We start from the raw sequence: 19,815 nt of genomic DNA, 5'->3' as shown, positions 1-19,815 counted from the left end.
CTGCGGGAAGATCTGCTATCTCCAGGACCGATCTCCCATCCTGTTTAACGGTCGCTGGCTTTAATGGCTTGGCTGTTGAAAGCAAGGTGTTAAGGGATAGATGCCTTTCTGACTCGGTGATTCCTACCCTTTTGAAGGCTAGGAATTCGACATCTAGGAAGATCTATCCTCGTACGTGTGAATCGCTGCAGTTGTACCCTCGCTTGTTCTCTATAGCTAGGGTTTTGGCCTTCTTGCAAAAAGAGGTTGAGCAGCGCTTGGCGTTGGGCACCATCAAGGGCCAGGTGTCATCCTTTCCTATATACTTCCATGTCTGTTGGCTACTAATAGTTTGATTGGCACTTTCATTCAGGGGGTGCGTCATCTGGCTCCTCCATGAAGATCCCCGTTACGACCTTGGGATCTTAACCTGGTTATGTCTGTTCTTCAAAAGCCTTCTTTTGCGAATATTAGGGAGATTTCTCTGCTTTCCTTGTCGCAGAAGGTTGCCCTCCTAGTTGGTAATACTTCTGCTCTGAGTCCCTGAGTTGGCAGCGCTGTCCTGTATTACCTTATTTGGTGGACCACAGGGATAAAGTGGTCCTCTGACCAAATACGTCTTTTCCTCCTAAGGTGGTGTCGGATTTTCACCTGAATGAAGACATTGTGTTGCCTTATGTCCTAAGCCTAAACATCCCAAGAATGTTGCCTTGCACTCTATGGATGTGGTTCGGGCGATAAGGGTTTATCTGACGTTTACAGAGTCCATCAGGAAGTCGGACTCTTTATCCTTCCGGACGGTCCTCGCAAAGGTTTGGCTGCGTCCGCTGCTACCATTTTGAGATGGATCAGGCAGATGGTTGTTCAGGCTTATTCGATCAAGGGTCAGGTTCCTCCTGTCCCTGTGAAAGCACATTTTACTAGAGCTCGGAGTTCCTCTTGGGCTTTTCGCCATCCTGCCTCTGTTGTACAAGTTTGTAAATAAGCGACTTTGTCGTCTGTGCACACCTTTACCAGATTTTACAAGGTGGATTTGTTGGCGTCTTCCGTTTCCCTTTTTTTGCCGCAAGGTTTTGCAGGCTGTTTCATAAGAGAATGTACTTTTGTTATTCTCTTAGGAGTCTTTTACCTGGGTTAGCTCCTGTTTGGTTGAGCTCCATGTTGCCCGGTTGGCTAGGTTTAGCCTCTTGGAGTTGACGTTCTAGCTGGTTGCGTTTTTCCCATCCCTCATACCTATACTGCTTTGGGATGTCCCACTCAGCTCATGGAGATGAGACTGCATCTGTTGATGGACAATAGAGAAAATATGATTTTTGTAAGATCTTAAGCCTCGTACACGCGTACCGATCGTCAGCCGAACGATCGGCCGTCTTTTGTCCAGGGCTGTTGTGTCTGTTGAAAAGTGCTAAAGACTGCACACGAATTTTGTCGGCCAACAACAGCCGACTGCAGAAGTGATGTCATGTGATGGTTAACTTTCCTTGTCTTTTTTCTTTTCTGAGCATGCCCAGTCTTGCAAATCTGCTGTCTGTCGGCCGAAATCTGTACTGACTGGCGAACAATCGGCCGTTCTGGTGTTGGCCAACAAAAATTTTAATGATGGCACGACAGATTCTGTTCGGCTGAAAATGCGCTGTCGGCTGTCGGAAGCATCATACTGACAAGCCTACAATCGGCCGATCGGTCGTCGGCCGACAATCGGTACGTGTGTACGGGGCATTACTGTAAAATCTATTTCTCTGATGTCCAATAGACTCAGCACCCGCACCTCTGGACAACACTGTGGGCGTGTACATGTGAAAAGTTTTGTACTAACGCCCTGCCTAGACTACTGCAGGTGGCAGCATAAACCACTCAGCTCATGGAGATGAGGCTGTGTCTGTCGATGGACATCAGAGAAATAGATTTTACGGTAACCTCTTACAAAAAATCTTATTTTTAATGTTTGTTTACAATAAAATTCCCATTTTTACGATATTTGTTTTTTTGACACTTTTAATATCCCACTTTGCTTGTTTTTATTTCCAAGGATTTCTCATTTCCGGGATGTTAGTGTCCTTGATAGCCAGGTTGGATGGCACTTTCAAAATCTACTTACTATAAGTTCATAATTGTTAATGAGTTTTTAGAGCATTTTGGAAAGTTTTAAATTCCTTTTCATTTTACACAATCCTCATAATTTTAAGCCATAACTTCATTCCTTTTTCAAAAGGCGTGTTTTGTCCTAAATTTTTTGATTTGGTAGAGCTTTTGCTTCATTATGAAATCTTTCCATTTATAGCCAACCGTATGTCCGTTTCTGTGCCTTTCTTCATTCAGGGATTATAAACCTATATTAAAGCGGAAGTGCAGCCTAATACCTTAAATTCTCCCCTGCAATTATTAATGTGAGTGGAGTTCAGCCTTATGTGTCAAAATGAAAAATCCCAGTTTTTCGACCTGAATTCTGAATTTTCAGTGTGGTCACATGAGTTAATTTCCTCTTCCTCCTGAGTCCAAGAGAAGCAGGTGGGTGTGTTTACTCAAAGCCAGTGACATCACTTCCAGGGAGGGACACCGTTCCTGTGTAGCCAGTTGGCATATACAGAATGGGAGGAGCTGATCATAGGTTCCTGCCCAATGTTCTCTCATCAGTAAGGGGGAGGTACACATATACAGTAAAGCTGTGCTGGGCTTTGGATGAAGACTACCGTAGGAGAAGGAAGCTGGACACGGGGAGCTGGAAGTGCTCTGGGGACTCGGCTCACAGTCTACAATGATTATAGTTACAGGCAACCACACAGTCTACATTTCCACTAGTGCGACTAATCAATGGCACCTGTTCCCATCTATGCGACTTTAAAAATTAGGGACCTTGAAAAGTTGCCCTTCGGTGCAACTTTTGATGTGACTTTGATCCAGAGTGTAAAGGTGGATCAAAGTTGCATCAAAGTCGCACTCTAAATCGCAATAGTGGAAATGTAGACTAAAGCTCCATTTCCACTAGTGCGACTTTTCATGCGACTTTGGATACAGTTGCATGACAAGTTGCAGCCCATTCATCGCAACGGCACCTGTTCCCATCTATGCAACTTTAAAAATGAATAACCTTGAAAAGGTACCTGCACTACTTTGATGCAACTTTTGATGCGATTTTGATTCAGAGTGTAAAGTTGTATCAAAGTCACATCAAAGGCGCACTCTAAATCACAATAGTGGAAACGTAGACTAAAGCTCCGTTTCTACTAGTGCGTGACAAGGGTACATGACAAGTCGCACTAGTGGAAGCAGAGCCTAAAACTCATAACTCACATGTAATGAGCAATAGAAATGGATCCTTCTAAATTTTCACAAATATTCCTTTGTACCCTATTTCTTTCATATATTGCGCAGGTCACTTGACCCTCCCCCCCCCCCCCTTTCTCCCTTTCTCTCAGGAGAAGCTGCTGGCCTAAACAAGGCTATGAAGACAGGAGGAGATCATGGTGTGAGGGATAGGGGAGGGGCTGGGCAGGTCAGGTCTAGGCATGCCTGTCTAAGAAAGACCGACAGCCTAATCAGGAAATTAAATACAGCTTATCAAATTCAGCTAACAGGAAATAGAGTTGTCAGTGAAGAACATGAAGAAGCGGTTTGTCTAGCTTAGATAAGACTTTCTAAGCTACACAAGCAGCTAGGCAGAAAATGAATAATATCAAAGCTAAATATATTTAACATACTATTAATAGGAAAAATTTCATTTTTGTCAAGTTTCCCTTTAAGTTCTGACCTGTAACTAACACTACACTATTTTTTTCTCTTGTAGGGTCAGTGTGCCAGGGTTAGCTCAATCAATGATAAAAATGATTGGAAAGTTGTTAGGCGGGCCTTATCAATTATAAACTTCAATGATGATGATATAGAGGTAAGTTCAACACTGTGAAATCCTATAAAATGTCTTGCTGATGATTTGTTGGTCGTTATGATGTTCATTAAGCGTGAACCACTAAACAAAGGTAAGAATTTGGTTAACAATTTTTCTTCTGATGCTTTTTAGGAATTGCTGAGCATTGTTGCTAGTGTACTACATTTGGGAAATGTGCAGTTTGCCACAGATGAGCATGGACATGCCCAAGTTACAACAGAAAACCAGATTAAATACCTCGCCAGGGTGAGAATGTCCACATTTATATATATCCAGTTTTTTAAATTTAGCAGGGTTTATGTTATGGATTCTGAGAGTCATGCTTTTGAAAACCAAAAACAGACATTGCTATTTGACAAAAGCTGTAAATAATGTGCACAACTATTTCTACAAGTTCATTAGGTGAGAGATGTTTTGTATGCCGATAACATGGAATTCCAGTAAGCTAGTCTTAAAACTGTCCCCTCCCCCACTCCTAACACCTATACTAACTAACTTTTGTAGGAAAGATGCATATACTTACCGTTCAGCTCCCCTGTGTCAGCCAGCATGACTTCAGGGGAGAAGAGGGAGTGCTTTTCTCAAACGAATGGGCCATTAAAGCCCATAGGTGAGGACACCGCTCCAGGCTTTACTAGCAGTTGTCAGAGCTCTCTCTTCTCAACTGCAGTCACTGCTGGTTGATGCATGAAGATCACATGACCAGACATACTCCTTGAAAATAGCTAGGTATATACATAGTTATTACAAAGGTTAGTTAGCAAAGGGGGGGGGGGCAGTTTTAAGTGTAGTTAGGTGTAAGCTGGAATTCCTCTTTAACTTTCTTGTATGACGTTTTCTGTTATCAGACATTTTAGATTAAAGTGGGCTTACAAATAGTGATGGTAGGTTTTCTTTTATGGGAAGAATAGGCAAAAAGTCAGCTGCGTATAGATCACATTGTAGTTCTTAGAAAATCTTTATCTCCAGTTGACTTTAAATGCGTACTGGTCTTTCTATTCATGTCAGGCTGACCATAAACATGATAATTTTTCCTCCATCTAAAAAAGATTCACCGAACTCAAGATAATCAACTGACTTTATGTACAGAAGCAGGTGCAAACAACACCTAAATTGATCAACATCAGTTATAAGGAAAGATCATTTATTTTAATTGTACAGTACAATTGGATGACCAGGTGTTACGATGCACCACTGTTTGCACACTTTACTGCTACCTGTGCCTAGAGCCCTTATAAGGTACGCGGGCACTTCCTTCCACCTTTTTGCCACGTGGACTTGTTACAAGACTGTCTACACCTAGGTTACTGCGTATTCCTTCAAGACACACTTTCCCTATACTCCACACCCTATTCCGTGAGTACCCCACAGTGGAATATCCTCACTTGTAGCTATGGCAGAGCCCAGGCAAAAGGAAGTTGATGCAAAATTGCAGGCGAACATTCGCTCTGCCAAAGGCCTGTAAAGCACTCTGAAGTGTCTTTTTCACTACAACTGGTTCTAACACTAGTTTTGGCATTAGATTCTAGCACAATTTCAGTCACGCAATAGGTGGCCTATTTGACTAAAGCAGAATTCTCTACATCTGTCATGTTTCCGTGGACATACAGTCATATCCATAAATATTGGGACATCTACTCAATTCTAATCTTTTTGCCTCTGTACACCACCACAATGGATTTGAAATGAAACAAACAAGATGTGCTTTAACTGCAGTTTTTCAGCTTTAATTTGAGGGTATTTTCATCCAAATCAGGTGAAAGGTGTAGGAATTTCAACAGTTTGAATATGTGCCTCCCACTTTTTAAGGGACCAAAAGTAATGGGACAATAGTCTGCTCAGCTGTTCCATGGCCAGGTGTGTGTTATTCCCTCATTATCCCATTTACAAGGAGCAGATAAAAGGGCCAGAGTTAATTTCAAGTGTGCTATTTGCATTTGGAATCTGTTGCTGTCAACTCTCAATATGAGATCCAGAGAGCTGTCATGATCAGTGAAGCAAGCCATCATTAGGCTGAAAAAACAAAACAAACCCATCAGATAGATAGCAAAAACATTAGGTGTGGCCAAATCAACTGTTTGGAACATCCTTCTAAAGAAAGAACGCACCGGTGAGTTCAGAAACACCAAAAGACCCGGAAGACCACGAAAAACAACCGTGGTGGATGACCGAAGAAATCTTTACCTGGTGAAGAAAACACCCTTCACAACAGTTGGCCAGATCAAGAACACTCTCCAGGAGGTAGGTGTATGTGTGTCAAAGTCAACAATCAAGAGAAGACTTCACCAGAGTGAATACAGAGGGTTCACCACAAGATGTAAACCATTGCTGAGCCTCAACAGGAAGGCCAGATTAGAGTTTGCCAAACAACATCTAAAAAAGCCTTCACAGTTCTGGAACAACATCCTATGGACAGATGAGACCAAGATCAACTTGTACCAGAGTGATGGGAAGAGAAGAGTACGGAGAAGGAAAAGAACTGCTCATGATCCAAAGCATACCACCTCATCAGTGAAGCATGGTGGTGGTAGTGTCATGGCATGAGCATGTATGGCTGCCAATGGAACTGGTTCTCTCGTATTAATTGATGTGACTGCTGACAAAAGCAGCAGGATGAATTCTGAAGTGTTTCGGGCAATATGATCTGCTCAGATTCAGGCAAATGCTTCAGAACTCATTGGACGGCGCTTCACATTGCAGATGGACAATGACCCGAAGCATACTGCGAAAGCAACCAAAGAGTTTTTAATGGAAAGAAGTTGACTTGGCCATTGCATAACATGCCATCACCTGACCTGAATCCGATTGAGCATGCATTTCACTTGCTGAAGACCAAACTGAAGGGAAAATGCCCCAAGAACAAGCAGGAACTGAAGACAGTTGCAGTAGAGGCCTGGCAGAGCATCCCCAGGGATGAAATCCAGCGTCTGGTGATGTCTATGCGTTCCAGACTTCAGGCTGCAATTGACTGCAAAGGATTTGTAACCAAGTATTAAAAAGTGAAAGTTTGTTTTATGATTGTTAATCTGTCCCATTACTTTTGGTCCCTTAAAAAGTGGAAGGCACATATACAAACTGTTATAATTCCTACACCGTTCACCTGATTTGGATGTAAATACCCTCAAAGTAAAGCTGAAAGTCTGCAGTTAAAGCACATCTTGTTTGTTTCATTTCAAATCCATTGTGGTGGTGTATAGAGCCAAAAATATTAGAATTGTGTAGATGTCCCAATATTTATGGAACTGACTGTATAATGCAGACATTTTTGTCCAGGGCTCAAAAACGCCAAGACTTTTTACTCCTTTTTCTCAACCTGAGTGGGATCCTGATATGCTGGCCCTAGAAGGCACAGAAGGCCATGAAGAGGATATTGAGGCAGTATTGGAGGAAGCTGAAAAATACCTTTCCCAGACTGTTACCTTATTGATGAGGGAGCTTTATGCAACATACTTAATAATGCTGAAAAGCTCATTGCCTCTGTCCAGAAAAAGGATTTTTCACTCGCCCCCATTTGCTCCTGCTGCTGTCAATCACAGCCAATGAGGAGAGAGAGGGGTTATGCCGAGCCATGGCCCTGTGAATTGACTCGCAGAACCATGGCTCAGAAGTAAGCCTGCTTAGCTGCCCCCATTGCAGCTGAAAGATGGGGAAGGGGTAGACAAGAATTGAACAGACTGCAGGAGAGGAGCAATCTGGGGAGATGCAGCTAGTAAATGAGGCGAATAGGATAGGAGCACATAGGGGAGTGAGAGGGGCAAGAGAACTGTGAAGGTTGTGGGAGATGTGGAAATGCATGGAGAAGGTCTGGGTTTAAAAAAAGCAGTTAACAGAGCTGGGTGCAGGTTACAGAGCTATAGACAGGAATAGAGCAGGCTTGGAGAGGGGAGGACAGAAAGGCAGGCAGTCAAAGGGTAAGTCAGTATCCGAACAAGCTGGGGGGGGGGGAAGGATCAGGATGGAGAGAGGTGAGCACTGAGTGACTATGTTGTAAGCACCAGAGCTCTGGAAAAGTGCAGGCTCCTCAGTTTGAGGAAGATGGTCACCAGCTCCCTATGTCCTCTGCTAGCCTCAGTGGCAGTGATGAACTGTATTGCACTGTGATAAGATGACGGGGGGGTGATGGTGATTAGCTGTCATTCATAATTGTGGGTGCAATTCTAAAGGGGGTCTGCAAAGGATGTCTCCTGTATTACAGAATACTGAGCTGTCAGAAGAGTGCTAATTGTAACCTTACACCCCACCTCCTTTTCCCCCCTCCACAGTAAATGACCCCAATGAAGCACTGATCAGAGGGCAGAGTAATTGACTGATCTGTGCAAACATCTGAGACTTAAGTGGGGTACACACTAGTAGAAAATCTGCCGAAAATTCCCGTCCAAGGTAAAATCGTACAATTTTCGGCTAGTGTGTAAACAACTTTCAGCAGCCGATGCCGACATTTTCAACGAAAAAAACGGAGGGACAAACGCCAACATTTTTATCATCTTTCCCCAGCACGACCAATTTTAGTTTAATGTGTATGCAGTACGTCTGTGAAAAATCGGATACGAAAGACCGCGCATGATCTGAAGTTGCTGACGACCCGGCAGTCTAGGAACAAATGTCCCAAAAAAAAAAAAATGGGACGAGAATATTATGCTCTGTCAACTAAAAAGGATTATGACCGCTGAGCATGAGAGAGAGAAATCGGAGGATATTTCGTCTGATTTTCATCAAGTGTTTACGGGCCTTTAGCCCTTTACTGAGATCAGGAATGGAGTAGGTTCTTCAATAAGGCTGAGGGGAGATGAATGAACGGAGAAGCAGATGGAGGGGAGAGGAGGGAGCCAGGAACCGAGCTCTACAGGAGTGAAGAGTGCAGGAAAGGGGTAGACTATGAGAGCAGGCCGGAAAAAGGATGAACACTGCCGGCCTGGATTGCAATAAAAATGACAGCAGCAGGCAGCAACAGGAGAGAAGGGTAAAGAGCTGTGTAGGGATGCGGCAGCCATGAAAGGAGCACAGGGAAGGTAATAGGAGCAGTTACAGAGGGAATTGCAGAGCTGCAAGCAGAGAGCAGAAAGGTAGGCTGATTTATCAGCACATTGCCTTTCCTTCAATGTTTACAACTGTTCAGCTTGTATGTATATGTGGGAAGGGAAAAGAACACCCCTGCAGGTTAGTTGGAGATTTATTTATCTTGGTCATTACTGCTGGAGCTCAATGTTATGATGTGTGGATTTTGGGTGGTGTTCGGAGTGTGGGCAGATGAATCCTCCAGGAAGAGCAGTGACCTGGAACAGTAAAAATGGCAGCACAATTGTAGAGTGTTCGAAATCATGTATAGTGTTGTAAATGGCCTAGCTTTATTGTGGACTTCAAGAGACAACATGATGCGTAAATGGTAAAAGCCAGTACTTTTCATTTCTGAATAGCTTAAAGCGGAGTTCCACCCTGGTTATACATTTCTTTACAAAAATACCCCCGGGACAGTCAGGGCTAGCACATTCCACAATGGCTAGCCTCTGATCTGTCCCGGGTTGCACTTACCTTTCAGGAGATATACTTACCTTGAAATTGTCTTCTCCAGCGCTGCCATCTCAGGTGTGGGCAGCTTGAAGCCAGCACGATCCTCTTCCGCGTCCTCTTCGGTCCTCTTCCTCCTTCTTCGGTCCCACGATGCACTGCACCGGCCCCGACGTCACTTCCGGGTCGCGCGCGTCATCCCTCCACAGCTTCTGGGCATGCCCAGAAGCTGTTTAGAAGGGGATGACGCGCGCGCCCCGGAACTGACGTCGGGGCCGGTGCAGGCGCAATGATTCCTGGGAGCTATGACGTTCAGCTCCCAGGAATCATTGCAAAAGCCAGGAAGTGACGAATCGCCGTGGCCGCCGAGGGGAGGAAGAAGGAAGTAAGGTGAGTATATTTTCTCTAAAAGGTAAGTGAAAAAAAAAAAAAAATTGCGATTATCCATTTGTTTTTCAGGTGACCGGGAGCGAGAAGATGGAGGTAAGTATAAATTTCGGGTGGAACTCCGCTTTAAGATTTTTTTGTGGGGAGGGTTATAGTTCGAAATTAGGCGGCCTACCTCTTCAAAAGATTGAGCACCCCTGATCGACATTACGTTCATATAGTCAGATCTTTGTTGGATCTTGTGAAAAATGTCCCTGTCTTTATCCAGGATTGTGTAGCACCCTACAGGTAGGTGCTAGGTAAAGATATAGTGAGCCTTGTCTGCTTAACTGCAGGGCTGTGATTTGTTAGGTAGGGTGTCAGGGCTTCCAGATGTGCCTGCTGAAGGGAGAAGTATCCCCACTGGCTCCTGTGAGAGGCTTCTCATAGGGCATTGTGGGAAGCCCAATTAGGGGACACATCCCAGCTTGTAACTACCCCAGAAGGCAGATTAGGCTGCAAAGGATTCTGGGAGTGGGTATAAAGGCCTGTACACACGATAATAAAATCTGTAGGGAAAATTCGTCCGACGACCGATCTGTCGATTTTCGGATTGTTTGTATGGTGTTTTCGACAGCCGAGACTGACTTTTCGGCTGACAAAATCCTGATGTGCTGGCTATATAATTTTTGTCGTCCGTCAAAACAATGTCCGATTTTCTCATTAGTACAGATTTCGACGGAAAAAAAATCTTAAGAGCAAGACTAGGCATGCTCAGAGACGAAAGAACACATACAAAACAAACCAGCACATGACATCACTTCTGAAGTAGAATTCTGTCGTACGGGAAAATTCGTATGAAAATAACCTCTTCACTTTCCACATCAGACTAGCATGCCACAAAAAACGGACGACAAATCTTTCGATAATCTGATCGTGTGTACGGGGCTTAAGTTTGGGGGAAGTGCGTGACAGGGTGTCTTTAGCGGGAACAGAGTCCCAGGAAGGAGAGTGCGGCTGTCTCTCCTCCTGTCTGAGGAAGGTAGATGTCTCCAGGGTGTCGCCTGATTTTCCAGAGCGTGCTGAGTGAGCTGAAGGGATCCGGTGTGCCGAGAGAGCCTGCCGAGATAGAAAGAGGGGTCCAGTCCCAGGAAAGCCTACACCGGTTGTGAGTACTGAGGATTGCCCCTAGGGGTCTGCCTGAAGTTAGAAGGGACCACTCTGGAAGAGGTTCTGAGATCCAGTGCCAGCTAGTTGTAAAGGGGGTACCTAGGTTGAGGAACCTGATGCTACAGAGGGGGTACATAGTCAGTGGACCCTGAAGTGTTCAAGTGAATGGGGGCACCTGCGGTTGGGCCCTGAATTGTGCAGAGTGTGTCAGTTGCAAGTACAGCTATACAGCGTTCTACTTCATACTACCTCAAGCTAGTCAAAGCGGGGGACAGTATTCAGTGACTTCCACAGCACAACAGTGTCAGGAGTTCTACAGTTCTCAGTCCTGGATCTTCTGGACTCATAGTCGAGGATTCAGCACTTTCGTGTTCTAGAGGCTATATACAGTGTTAGTGAGCGTTGGCTGGCGTCAAGGAAGCGTCAACGGGCATTTTTCAGGTGTAAAGTCCCACATGTAATTAGTTCAAGCCTCAAGGAGTATCCCACTCATTCCCTTCTCCCATCCCCTTTAAATCAAATAAAAACCACAAACAAAGATGCCGGAGTTGTCGCTGCTTCAGTTGTCACACCCAGGGTCGCAGCTCACATGGGCTGGAGAGAGTACCGGTACTGATGGCCTACCCACATCAGGCCACAGGCCTGGAAACCTTGCTACACTTGCATAAAGAGATCTGAAGTATGCTTTCTGCTGCTCTTAAGGAGAATTATATACTAGAAATATTTTAACATAAGAATCTATGAAAACAATTAAAGTCTACCAGGTAACACATTTCAGGCTCCTTTTAGTGAGGAATCGCATAGTTTGGGACTCAGTGCCGAACACCCTTGAATATTTTTGTATGATGATGAATCGCTAAAAAAAATTAGAAGCTTAGAAGTACATCTTGGGACTTGCAATAGTTTTTTGTTTGGTTCAGACCAATCAGCTAACCGATTCTGCTGTGGAAGAGTGATCACAAAATTCAAGCCTTTTCTCATTATTATTTACAGTAAGAAGCAGGAAAAGCAAAAACCTATTTCTCTTACGTCCTCCGACAGTCGCCGCCTCTTCATATTCGTCACAATGGGGTTATGACCTTTGCTCCGTAGGAGTAGCTAGGCAACAGAATATGTCAATATTAAGGCTTTTAACATATCCCACCCCCAGGGGGTGGTCCCCTCAGTCAATACCCTCCTACTTCCTGTATCCATACCTCAGTTTCAATGTCTAGCTTGTCAGGAGTAGCTGGATGTCTCTATGCTGGGGCATTTTGTCTCAGCCTTTTCTCTTTTTTTGATTTTGAGTTTTTTTCTCTCTCTCTTTACTTAGCTGTTACTTTTGTCAGCATTAGTTAGTTCTTCTGATGAAGAGGATCGTGCGGGCTGGGTCTCGGGCTGACCCCCCTGGTCGCAGGTTGTGGGTCAGTGGCTTCCCAGCCTGCCATTGAGCGTTCAGTCAGGTATTTTTCCTGGCACAATGAACGACCCATCCCTGTTCGCTGCAGGGATGCTATGGTGAGGTGGCTACCTCACTGGACGCCTTGCGGTATCGCTCCGCAGTTCTCCTGCGTCCTGGCTGCGACTCTCCCTGTCCCATGTGCAGTGGCTTGATCGCTTGTGCGGGTTCCCCACGCCATTTAGGAGGTAAGTGTATCTGTGTGGGGACCTGTCTGTTTGGGGGGTGTCAGTCTTGGACTGTGTAACCCTGCCCCTGTTCACACTGTTGGACTCCCTATCGGTCTTAGCTGCACTCTGTGGAATGCAAGGAGGGGGGCTATACTGCACTGTCTCTGTGTCAGAATGTGTGCTGTCTTTTACTGTGTGACAGGCTGTGTGCTGCGGGGCATGATGTGGATCATGTTGTGCATACTTGCGGCGACCGCTGCTGCGGTCCGCCATTCTTTTTACTGTACTGCATGTGTACTGGTGTTTCACTGTGGGCAGGAGCGGCGTTTTCGGCGCCAAGCGCCGCCATTTTGGCGGCGATCGCTCCGGCCTCATGCTGGCACTGCAGGCGGCCATTTTCTTGTAGCCCTCCATAGGCTTTAATAGAGCGCCCTGTATAGCATCACTTCCTCTTCTGGGCGCACCGATCGAGCCAGCAGCAGCAGCGGTGGTCTCTGCAGGTTTTATCCTCTCTGTCCTGAATCCTTGCCTGAGTTTGTGCTTTTCCCTGTGGGGGTCGGCTTGTGCTGGTGTGTGAGTGCGGTGGGCTGCGCTGACCGCGCTTTTAAAGGGGCAGTTACCCTTTATTCTCCTGCAAAATTTTTTGGGGGCATGGATTCTCAGGAAAGCAAATTTCCTCTCACTTTGGTGGGAGGCCAAGGGGCTACTGCTTCCCCCCCAGGGGGTGATTTGGCTGCTGTTGTGGCTAACCTTGCTGCTCAGGTGCAAATGCTGGTGGCTGCTCAATCCACTAAACGGCCCAGAGTTTCAATTTCCTCTGATTCCTAGGGTGAGGGTGATGGGGCTGCTATGGCTGGGGTCGCCTTATCGGGGTCCCGTTCCTCCCTGGATCTTGTGGGATCAGAAGTGGAGGCTGAGGTGGAAGGGGTTGATAATTCTCCCCCTGGCTCGTCTGAAGAGCTTGCACTCATGGATGAATTGGTTGCTTCTATCAAACAAACACTGCGTTTGCAGGATGAGCCATGTCCTCCTGCTGTTTTAGCCTCCTATGGGATGCAGCGGAAACGCAGATCTTCACAGGTTTTTCCTTGCACTGATGATTTTCAGCGCGCTGTTAGTGAACAGTGGTGCAATCTGCGGAAGCCTTTTACTGTGCCAAGTAGGTTCAAGCTGGGTTATCCTTTCACGCCCGCTACTGATGAACGTTGGTGTGTGCCACCTCCGGTGGATCACGCGGTAGCGGTTTTGAATAAGTCCACTGCGATTCCTGCTGAGGATACGCCGGTGTTCCGGGATGCCACGGACAGGAAGCTGGAGTCTCTTACCCATCATACTTTTTCGGTTACCGGTTCTATGCTCAAGGCTATTTTTGCTTCACTTATGGCAGCTCAGGCTGTCGCAAATTGGACGCAGGTGCTTAGGCGCGTCCTGGTGGCTGACTCTGCCCCTCCAGAGACATTGGCTATGGTGGATCAAATCCATCAGGGTGTCATGTATTTGTGTGATGCGGACTTGGATATAGTACCGTTGGCTGCACGTGTGCACAGTGTGGCGGTGTTGTCACCCTGCCTGATTTGGCTGAAGTGTTGGTCTGTGGACCAGTCTTCGCGCAAGACCTTGGCTAATCTTCCCTATAACGGATCTCGCCTTTTTGGCGATTCCTTGGATACACTGATTAAAGGGATCACGGGTGGTGAGAGCGCGCTCTTGCCCCAATTCCACAAGGCTAAGGCGGCTCCTGGTAAGAAGACCGCTTCTTTTCGGCCCTCTCAGGGTTCCTTTTGTGCCTTTCGGTCGCACTATAAGGGCAAGCCGTTCAAAGGCCAAGGCTCCCAGAAGAAGCCATGGACAGGTAAGCAGAAGTCCGGCCAGTCCGGATCCGCTGTCCACAACAGTGCGGCCTGAAGGGGCGCCCTCACCCGGTTCTGGGGTGGGGGGACGCTTGCTCGGTTTTCTTCAACCCTGGCTGGCCGTGTTCGGGACAGGTGGGTTCAGGAAATCGTTCGATCTGGCTACAAGATCGAGTTTCTCTCTCGGCCGGAGAGCAGATTTTTTCCCTCAAATCTTCAACTGTCTCCGGAGCCTTTGCGGGATCTGCACCTGGCGGTGCGGGACCTTCGGGCTCAGGGAGTAGTGGTTCCGGTGCCTCATCGGGACAGATTTCGGGGGTTCTATTCCAATCTGTTCACCGTGCCCAGGAAGGAGGGCAAGGTGCGTCCGATTCTGGATTTGAAGGCTCTGAACCGCTTTGTGCGGGTTCGCAAGTTCCGCATGGAATCCCTGCGGTCGGTGGTGGCTGCCCTGGTTCCGGGGGAATTCATGGCCTCCATCGACTTGAAGGATGCGTATCTTCACATCCCCATTTTCGAGGGTCACCAGAGGTACCTTCGATTCGCCATTGCGGAGGATCATTACCAATTCGTGGCGCTGCCTTTTGGGCTCGCTTCGGCTCCACGGGTGTTCACCAAGGTGCTTGCACCGGTTCTGGCTTTGTTGAGAGCCCAGGGCATCTCTGTCCTGGGGTATCTGGACGACATTCTGGTTCGGTCGGCCACCAACCAGGGTCTGGTGTCAGACCTGTCCGTCACGATGCAGACTCTGCAGGAGTTTGGTTGGACGATAAACTTTCCAAAATCGACGCTGTGCCCGTCGGTTCGTCTTCCCTACCTGGGGATGATTCTGGACTCAGTCCAGGCGAAGGTCTTCCTGCCGGAAGACAAACTCAGGTCTCTTCAGGAGGAGGTCAGGTCCCTCAGGGACGTTCCGTGCTCTTCCATCCAGACGTGCATGCGCTGTTTGGGATTGATGGTCTCAGCTTTCGAGGCGATTCTCTTCGCCCAGTTTCACACGCGGGGTCTCCAAGCGGAGATCCTGTCCAGGTGGGACGGGCGACCGCAATCTCTGGAACTCCAGATTTCATTGAGTCATCGCACCAGAAGGGATCTTCTGTGGTGGCTCAAGTTCCCGACGGTGTCGGGGGGCAAGTCTTTTCGTCCTCTCTCATGGACGGTGGTCACCACGGATGCCAGCCTGTCGGGCTGGGGTGGTGTTCTGGGCGTTCTGTCCGCCCAGGGAACTTGGTCGGTGGAGGAATCCTCTCTTCCGATCAACATTCTGGAACTACAAGCGATGGAGAACTGGCAGGCGGATTATCTGAGTCGCCAGACCCTGGACCAGGGGGAATGGTCACTTCACCCGGATGTCTTCCAGATGTTGTGCGCGAAGTGGGGTCTTCCAGATGTGGACCTGTTCGCATCTCATCTGAACAACAAGGTGAAAAGGTTCGTGGCACGGACACGCGATCCTCGGGCAGACGCGTCAGACGCGTTGGCAGCTCCGTGGCATCAATACCGACTGCTGTACGCATTCCCACCGATTCAACTGCTGTCCAGGTTCCTTCGCAGGTTGAACTCGGAACTGCACATGGTGATTCTTGTGGCATCGGACTGGCCTCGCCGGTCCTGGTACGCAGACCTCGTGAATCTGGCGGTCGACGCCCCGTGACGTCTACCTCTTCGAGAAGATCTCCTGTCTCAAGGACCGATATTCCATCCTGCTTTACAGTCGCTGGCTTTGACGGCCTGGCTGTTGAAACCGAGGTCCTGAAGGATAGGGGTCTCTCCCCTGAGGTCATTCACACTTTGATCAACGCGAGGAAGTCTTCCTCGGGGAAGGTCTATTACCGTACTTGGAAGGCCTATTTTGCCTGGTGTGAGTCCAGGGGGCATTCCCCTCGCACGTACTCGGTGTCTAGGGTGTTGTCCTTCCTTCAAACGGGTGTTGACCAGCGTTTGGCGCTGGCTACGATCAAGGGTCAGGTGTCTGCGTTGGCCGTTCTTTTTCAATGTCCTGTGGCATCTAACTCCTTGGTTAGCACTTTTGTCCAAGGGGTGCGACATCTGGTCCCTCCTAGGAGGGAACCCCTGCCTCCTTGGGACTTGAATCTTGTTCTGTCCGTGTTGCAACATGCTCCCTTTGAACAGATCAGAAAGATCTCGTTGTCCATGTTGTCCAAGAAGGTTGCCTTTTTGGTGGCAATCACTTCGGCTCGCCGGGTGTCGGAGCTGGCAGCTTTGTCCTGCAGGTCTCCGTATCTGGTCGTTCACTTGGATAAGGTGGTCTTGCGACCTAACCCTTCTTTTCTTCCGAAGAGGATTTCGGATTTTCACCTCAATGAGGATATTGTCCTACCTTCGCTCTGCGCGAAGCCCAAGCATCCGAAGGAGGTGGATTTGCACTCCCTGGATGTTGTTTGGGCGATCAGGGTTTACCTGAAATCGACTGAATCTTTTCGCAAGTCGGATTCCTTATTTGTCCTTCCAGAGGGTCCTCGGAAGGGCATGGCGGCGTCGGCTTCTACCATCGCCAAATGGATCAGACAGACCATTGAACAGGCATATGCTTTGAAGGGAAAAGTTCCTCCTATGCCTGTGAAGGCGCACTCTACCAGATCTCTGAGTACGTTTTGGGCCTGTCATCATCGGGCTTCTGTGGCCCAGGTGTGTAAGGCGGCGACTTGGTCGTCCGTTCACACCTTCACGAAGTTCTACAAGGTGGATGTTCAGGCATCGGCTGATGCTTCCTTTGGCCGCAAGGTTCTTAGTGCGGCAGTTCCTTAGGGTCCCTTGTTTTGGGCCCTTGGCTGTTTGGGATATGATTTTCTCCCTAGGTTATTTGTTTTTTCCTGGGTTGTTGCTCCTGTTGAGCACCTTTTTTTCATGCTACCCATCTGGTTTCCTTCCCTTGGTAAGGTTCCTTTCTCTGATGTGGAGACGACGTTGCCTTAGGCGCGACTGCGTTTCCCACCCCTCATGTTTGCACTGCTTTGGGACGTCCCCATTGTGACGAATATGAAGAGGCGGCGACTGTCGGAGGATGTAAGAGAAAACGGAATTTTTGTAAAATCTTACCTGTAAAATTCCTTTCTCTGAGTCCTCCGACAGTCGCCGCCCCCGCCCCTCTTTTGGGGTTTGGTTGTATACTCTACTGCTATTCCACTGAAACTGAGCTATGGATACAGGAAGTAGGAGGGTATTGACTGGGGACCACCCCCTGGGGGTGGGATATGTTAAAAGCCTTAATATTGACATATTCTGTTGCCTATCTACTCCTACGGAGCAAAGGTCATAACCCCATTGTGACGAATATGAAGAGGCGGCGACTGTCGGAGGACTCAGAGAAAGGAATTTTACAGGTAAGATTTTACAAAAATTCCGTTTTCTTTCATAGAACATGCTGTAGTTAAAACAAAACTATTATTGGAATAGGCTATGTGGCAATAAATAGTGTGCATCTTTTTTTTTGCATGAGAAGTATATAGGTTTATTTTTGTGCGTATTTTTATATGTACTTTTATATGTATGTTTATATACAAATCAGCTTATTCCATTTCAGAACAGTGAAGATATATAAAATACAGTAGATGTTGAGATTAAAATAATGAATTTGTGTTGGTGTAAAAATCCTAATGAGCATCTGACTTGTTTTCAGCTTCTCTCTGTAGACAGTACTGTACTTCGAGAATCTCTCATTCACAAAAAGATCATTGCTAAAGGAGAAGAGGTAAATACTGTATGAATAATTTTAGTGTTTATATTTGTCGCAGACCAGCTAGGATTTACTTTTCATATAATGATGCCTGGGTTAGCAGATGATGTACATTAGTTTACGTAAAACTTTCCCCTATAACTAATATAACTTTGTTCAAGTATTTCATTGCATGCCCAAAAAATGACACAGCATAACTAAGACCTAAAAAAGTTGTGTTTTAAAAAAACAAAAAGGGGAAAAAAAGCCATTGTCAATCAAAGATCTAGAACTATTAATACCTAGAAATCAGCAGGCTAACACCTCAGATTTATAAAACCTAAATCTATCTAGGCGCAGGGAGACCTGAGCGTTTGATAATTGGTGAATAATGCACCCATTACCCAACATGCACATATGTTGTTTGGTTCATATTGGTATAGTCTCTAGCCAGTGATTGTGAGCAATGGCTTATCTCTAGGAAGCTGTCTATTGTGCAGTGACTCTGATTTTATATTGGCATCTTTCCATTCCCTGCACGGCAGGATGCATGCTGGGAGAGAAAGGAGCGACACTGTTAGGCCAGCCATAGATGGCTCGAATCCCGAGCAGTTCAGAAGGAATCATTAATGGGCAGGCTGAATTTACCAAGTTGATCGATCAACTTCTTGGGTACAACCAGGCAGCAGCTGCTATAGCCACTAACGCCGGAAGAAGACACTTGATTTGCAGGAAGATTTCCCCTGTCAACGCGGTCTGTGCTGATGGGGTAACCATGCAAATTTCTGTCCTGCAACGTGGTTGAAGGACAGAAATTTGCACCGTGTATGGCCGGCCTTACTACATTGCACAGTGCACATGGAGCCAATTGACTGAAAGGGAAAGCAAATGGTTGACTTCATCATTTCATTGATGCTCTTTACTAGCTAATTAGGTGCTAGGGCAGTGCCTGACTGCATTTTTTCTTTTATTGCAATAAAGAAAAGTGAGGTTAGGTCTTGGCAGTGATGTCTGAATTAGGCCCCTTTCACACTGACTTTCTGATCAGGTCTGCCTGTCAGTTTTTTCAAGCGGACCTGATCGGGTGCTCCATGCATCCCTATGGAGCGGCGGATGTCAGCGTTGACATGTCCGCTGACACCCGCCGCCATCTGATCCGATCCTGTCCGTGGAATCCAGACGGATGGAAATCCTATTTTCCATCCATCTGGAGGACAGGATTGGATGAAAATTGAAAGGCATGTCCGTTATCAACCGATCGCCCATAGAGAAGAGCCGGGGATCTGACCGCTCCGTCTCTGCACACAGAGCTGAGACAGAGCTGTCATCCGCCTGGTCAGACTATCGAGGTTGAGCAGCCCTCCCCACCCCCTACATACACCTGTACTCAATCAGTGTCCACCATCAAGTGGATATAGGAGGAGTCCCCTGTAGTGCATTTGCACATTTTTCCCAGCAAGGAGTATTATCTCCAAGGGTTAGAAAGGCTGGATTCATCTCTTTTTCATGGATAGTGTAGGACCCACTGATAATGGGGTACTTTGACGCAGTAGTGGGCTTGAGCACGATATGGCCATATGGTGGGACCAAACCCCCATTTTTATTTATGGACTCTCTTCAGATTTGGTAGTAATTTCTTTTGCATTTGCGCGATATTCTTTTTTAATATACATGCCCCTTAAAGGGCCCGATTTTTTTGCTTTTGAGGATAGTTGTGAGATCTGAGGTCTTTTTGACCCCAGATCTCGCATTAAAGAGGACCTGTCCTTTCTTATACA

At 46.8% G+C, this 19,815-nt stretch overlaps 1 protein-coding gene across 6 annotated transcripts in view; it reads left to right on the top strand.

Annotated features, from left to right (window-relative positions):
- The window catches only part of MYO1C (myosin IC), a 393,404-nt gene that overhangs the window by 220,834 nt on the left and 152,755 nt on the right, over positions 1–19,815 (top strand). For all 6 annotated transcript variants that reach the window (XM_082245855.1, XM_082245858.1, XM_082245856.1 and 3 more), the window contains exons 7-9: positions 3,764–3,862; positions 3,995–4,108; positions 18,002–18,073. In XM_082245855.1, coding sequence (XP_082101981.1) covers positions 3,764–3,862; positions 3,995–4,108; positions 18,002–18,073 — 285 coding nt within the window. The remainder of the gene's footprint in view (positions 1–3,763; positions 3,863–3,994; positions 4,109–18,001; positions 18,074–19,815) is intronic.

This window comes from Pelophylax lessonae, assembly GCF_965119305.1.
Source record: "Pelophylax lessonae genome assembly, chromosome: 2".
In the NCBI taxonomy this organism is placed as follows: Eukaryota; Metazoa; Chordata; class Amphibia; order Anura; family Ranidae; genus Pelophylax; species Pelophylax lessonae.
Note: the sequence above shows the minus strand (reverse complement) of the source record. Positions and strands in the feature narration are given on the sequence as shown.